General features: G+C 36.6%; 1 protein-coding gene across 1 annotated transcript in view; it reads left to right on the top strand.

Annotated features, from left to right (window-relative positions):
- Nucleotides 1–2031, top strand: part of cacnb3b (calcium channel, voltage-dependent, beta 3b) — a 9704-nt gene extending 7673 nt beyond the window's left edge. Inside the window, exons 13-14 of the mRNA XM_024293895.2 lie at nt 782–829; nt 944–2031. Of these exons, the coding sequence (XP_024149663.1) occupies nt 782–811 (30 nt within the window). The 3' untranslated portion in view covers nt 812–829; nt 944–2031. The remainder of the gene's footprint in view (nt 1–781; nt 830–943) is intronic.
- The last annotated feature ends 3783 nt before the right edge of the window (nt 2032–5814 follow it).

The following is a 5814-nucleotide window of genomic DNA, read 5'->3' as shown; positions in this document are numbered from 1 at the left end:
ATAGTATAGTGTAGTGTAGTGTAGTGTAACATTGCAAAGCACAGTCTACTTTAGTCTGGTATAGTACAGTATAGAATGCAAAGGTAGTGTATAGCATGATACAGTATATAGTTTAGTTTAATGTAGCATAGTATAGTGTAGCATAGTATTGTATAGTATAGTCTAGCATAGCACAGTTTAATATACAACAGTGTAGTATAGCATGGTATAGTATATAGAAGTTTGTTATACTATAGTGTAGTATAGTATAGTATAGTATAGTATAGTATAGTATAGTATAGTATAGTATTGTATAGTATAGTATAGTATAGTATAGTATAGTATAGTATAGTATAGTATAGTATAGTATAGTGTAGTATAGTGTAGTGTAGTGTAACATTGCAAAGCAGTCTACTATAGTCTGGTATAGTACAGTATAGAATGCAAAGGTAGTGTATAGCATGGTACAGTATATAGTTTAGTTTAATGTAGCATAGTATAGTGTAGCATAGTATTGTATAGTATAGTCTAGCATAGCACAGTTTAATATACAGCAGTGTAGTATAGCATGATATAGTATTTAGAATAGGTTGTTATACTATAGTGTAGTGTAGTATAGTATAGTATAGTATTGTATTGTATAGTATAGTATAGTATAGTAAAGCATAGCATAGTATAGTATATCATAGTATTGTATCGTACATTCCAGTATAGTATAGTATAAGTATACTACAGTGCAGTATAGTGTAGTATAGCATAGTATGTGATTAACCATATCCTTTATGCTGATGTCTATTCTTAGTTTTCTGAAACTCAAGAGCTAATAGAGTGATCATCACCATACATGTTGGTAAGTAGAAATTATGTCTTTTCTTGAGATGACTTTGAGATTGAGACAGTAGTTTTTTCTATTGATGCAACTCTTAAATAAGCTTCCTGTTTTTTTTGTTTTTTTTTTTTGTAGGAGCAGTGTGTCCTGTCAGCTGGAGTCAGAGGAGATGAGTCTCATAGGACAGGGACTGGGGTGCCTCCAGGGGGCAGCAGCACCCCTCATCTCTCCACATCCAGCCACCAACTTCTCCAGCCACACCTGCAGCAAACAAGGAGAGCAGGGGAAAGGTTTCTGAGAAGAAAAGGCATAAGGCTGGTGAGCTGGAGGAGAAAAAGACGCAAACAGAGAGAGGAGCAGGAAGAGGCAGTGCCTGCAGAGGAGCGCCCGCCTCACTGCTGCCCCCTCTGCCACAGCTCCCTTCCTCCCATCATCATGCAACAACTCAGGGCAGCTTCCTGCGGCTGCACACACACTGCACACCACCAGTGCAGCACTGCAGTCACCCTTCACCACCCTAACCCTTCCTCTTTCCCTCTGTGCCACCCACATCACCCTGATCTAAAGCCTAAGCACAGGTTTCTACTGTCACTTCAATTAAAACCACTCACACCCACAGTCGAGCGTCCAAATCCTCAGAGTACACAGCTTTGTAGTTTGAGTATGTGGATCCGAGGTGCTGTTACATTTCAGAGCTGTCAGTAGAACACGCATCTTCTCAGTGCAGAATTCCTGGGTTTTTTTGTTTGATCCACCCCGCCTCGCAATCAAGCTGACAGCTGACGAGAGCGAAGGAAAATCAATTCTGGATGTCTTCCATGTCTGCAGCTTTAAGTGAGCCGTTGTTCCAAATGTTTCACAAAATGTTTCCTGAAGGGCACGGTAACTTTGAACAAGTCATTCTGGTGTTAAACCTTCCTTTTTTTCATTTACTTTCTTCTTTCATTCTTTATTCTTTACCTGTTCACCACAACAGCTTACACTTCCATCCACATCAAATATCGTTGCCCTCACTGTAACTGATCACATACTTATTAAACTCAGCAGTCATGTAAACCTGTGTACGACAGTCATGCACCAAGTCCATATGCATCTTTATCACAACTGTGAATGTAAATGAAGGCTGGTCCAGTGGATTAGAACGGATTGCTGGCATCAAGTGTTTACATAAAGTTGGAGAAAAAGTTTCTCCTATCAAAAAAAAAAAAAAAACACAACAAAAACTAAGACATATTTGGCATCTCTTTCACTAGGTTTTTTTATGCCAAAGAATGAAACATTTTAGTCTTTTTAAGGTAGCAGTTATGTTGATTCATATTTACTTTGAATTACTGTAAAACTAATACATTATATAACATTTGGGCATCAGGTCGTGAAGTCAGACAAATGTAGTGAACTTTGATGCAATGAGGCTAAAGATATTATACATGTTTGTATTTTCGTTTGGGAAAATATGAAAGTATTACATATCAGTGTAAGGCACAAACATATGAACCCAAAGGATTTGCTGGAGGATGACGATCAGGTCTGAGAGGACTTTGGGTTCAACCTACAGAACAGACACTATCTTCACGCATAGGTCTGAGCAAGTTAGTGTGGCACAAGCAGGATTTTCAAAGACCTGCAAACAATTTCCATCCAGATCTGTTTATTCGGGTACAAAAAATTAAAGAAAAACTTTGCAGGATTTAAAAATAGCTCCTTAAATGAGGAAACTCCCTGCTTCTTATGGAAATATGAGGTTACATTTTCTCAAATGTATTACAGATTATGGCTTTTTGCAGCAGCTTGGTATCTGAAAGCAACAATACCATTTTACTATTAGCAAGAAAATTGCATTTGGCCTCAATAGATTATGGTGCAATATAACATTTGTCTTTTTTATTATTATATTTATAAACCAAAAGGTTTAATAATTTTTATTTTTATTGTGTTTGTCTATGGAGACAATAACATCATAAAATACTAAAAACCTATTTGTTAATTAGTAATAGATAGACAAAGAAAACCTAGTTAAAAGTAAGAAATCAGAACAATTTTGTTTCGTTTTCTGTCTAATAACACAAAAACCTTGCAGGTCGCACAAACAAAAACTGTGATTTTAAAATACACTTCAAGTTTTAGTTTTAGTTCTAATGACAATATCTACATGCGTAAAAGTAATAATAATTTAAAAAAAAACTCAGTACTTAAAGGGTATCAAACATTAAATAAACTTTTTTTTGGCTGTTTACCTCTATAGATGGGGCTTTAAAAGTGCTGACTATTGGTCCTTCACAATTTTTTGACAATTTAAAATAAACTTGTTTAACTCTAAAAATAAAGGTCTAAATTACAGTTGAATTTCGTGATTGATGAAACCGTGTAAGTCCCACGTCATGATCTGCAGCTCCAGTAATGATAACAGTCACAGAGACTATTGTTCCCCAGCCCCATCCCTCTGACTGGATTTCAAATTTCAGGTGTGGGTGGAGCCAGCATCCAACTGTCCTGTTTGGTTACCCTTTAAATAGGTTGTAAAAATTCTGATTTAATGCAAAAAAAATGAATGTAATCAGGCTAATCACTGTCCAAATTCTGGTAAAGACCTATTAGTTGTCACACAGCTAAGTGTATGAGACGGGTTCTCCACATTTAACTCACCTCCAGGGAGTGGGAGTGTCAACCATGGAGACGGTGATTTCCATCTTTGGTGTGACTTAGCCTGGATTTGAACTCACGATCTTCTAGTTCCAGGGCGTACACTCTACCACAAAGCCATTGAGCTTGCATTGTGCATAATTTTATATTTTGGTGACAAAAAGCGTTTTAGATCAATGAAGGGGATGCACATTTCTGGATTCTATGTCAAGATCTGACAGACTAATGTTTTCAAACACATGTTGGCCAATAAGATAACCAAATATTTAAACTTTTCATACCATCAAGTTTCTTATGTTTTTATGTCAATTATTAGTTTTGTTGTGTTAAAAAAATGTTGTATTATCAAGCTGAACATCTCTTCCTACTTACAATAACTAATACATCTCAGTAAAAGCACTGAAATTCTCAAACAAATGCAACTTCCTAACTCATAACTCTGTTCGTGTAGCACACATTTAATAATATGTATAACTGCATGACTTCTTGTATCAGAAGGGCTTTTATAGGATCATCCTCACATGAGCAGGTCACTCACCAGAGTGAATCAGCATAATCACATGCAAATGTCTTAGCTGTAAATATTGTATATTAAGATGATCAAACTGCACATCAATTCTGCAAATGGTGACAGAAGCATTTTTTTCTCTTTTGCCAGAGTACACTATTCTATATCTAATGCCTCAGAAAGCATGCATTTATATGTAGCGTTCTCAAATGATGCAGTAATTATCCAGAACCATTGTAAAAACATGGCTTCCGCTGACACTTGTACTCAACTCTGAAGCTCTGAGCTTCCAACTTGTGAAAAACAAAGAGCACATTTCCTTATTTGAGAGGCAACGTTTAACCTGTAATGTTTTATTTTTGCAGACCTTTTTACACAAAGTATGTTATTATTTTGGTTTCAAAAAGCACAATTTATTTACTATAATAATTATTATTATTATTATTTCATGTTGTGTTTCAGTGAAATGCAATACAAAGTGATAATAAGACACAAGCTCAGACTATCAATCTCTCTCCTCAGTTTTGATGGGGTAAAATTGCACTACTTTCATTTCTATGTATGCTTCCCAATGCAATAAATACTCTAAGTTTGACCTGTGTGCACTTCCTGTTTTCAACAAGTTATCTGATGGTGTCTGCACTTCTGACAAGCTAACATGAAGAAGTGATATCCAGCAGAGTCTGATGATAATCTTTGTCCCGGGTGCATCTGTGCATCCTTCTCAATAACACATGTGAAGGCAGGGGTGAATAAAACACTAAAATATGAAGTTGTGTGTTTGTATTTAATAATAGATCAAATGTTGTGCGGTCAGATGAACTGCATTTACATTTTTGTAAGTGTCATACATCGGGTATCAGAGGCAGAGTCCACATTTCTCTCCTCCTGAATCTCGACTGAGCCAATTTTTGTTTTCCTGAGGCCATCTGCTGTCACTTCCTCCTTGTGCTGATGCTAATTAGCAAACCTGTCAGTGGTTTGAAGTGTGATGGTTTCCACACAGAAAAAAAAGAAAGAAAATTCTCCCTCCCACTGGCAGTCACTCTCCCCTTGACTCCTCTGTCTGGATCCCCCTATTTTTTAACCTTGATTCTGTCAAATCAGCCATATTGGAAGTTGTCACTTTATGCCTGATGATTATTCAAAACCATATGTCTCTCTGTCTTATCAGAGAAACATGGAATCATCCATGCAAATTTAGCCATTTTTAAAGGTCCACTCCAGTGAAAATTGTGTTTTTGTTGTTTTATTACTGAGTGTGTCTTTTTTGAAAATTGTTGTGAATCAGAAGCAGATGAAAAATGTTGTTGAAAAAAGGTGTGTAAGCAACTACGGCAAACCACAAGGTGTCTGCTCTGCTCCATTCTGATGCATCCACATGTAGACAATACAGTCTTTCTTTCTCTCATCTGAACTGGCATCTGACACAAAACTGTATGCTTGGACAGCTGCAATATCGCTCACCATTTTTCCTGCGGTAATGTCACAGTTGGGGTCTGAAGAGCTGTAAGTTAATGGGAGAGACTGCATACAGATGGATGTCGGGATGGAGGGGTGGGCTTACTCTCTGCCAACAGTCAAGCCCACAACTAAGAAAATGACAAACTATTGAATTTTGCCAAAAATAAAAATAAAAATACAGCATCACCATAAATAAAAGACCACTGGGAACAATTTTACAACAGATCTAACGATGATTGAAGTTGGACTTTATAGATACTAAGAAATCACAGTGTCTAACAGTTGAAATGGTTTTTTCAATGAATTTGTAAAATGTTCATCAGTGCATCTGCAAAAATGCTCCTTTTACCTAAAGAAACTCCTCACTCCAAAAACTACAATCTCCTCTTACTTC

The sequence above is a fragment of the Oryzias melastigma genome, linkage group LG7 (genome assembly GCF_002922805.2).
Source record: "Oryzias melastigma strain HK-1 linkage group LG7, ASM292280v2, whole genome shotgun sequence".
Classification (NCBI taxonomy): domain Eukaryota; kingdom Metazoa; phylum Chordata; class Actinopteri; order Beloniformes; family Adrianichthyidae; genus Oryzias; species Oryzias melastigma.
The sequence above is the reverse complement of the archived record's forward strand: the minus strand, read 5'-3'. Positions and strand labels throughout refer to the sequence as shown.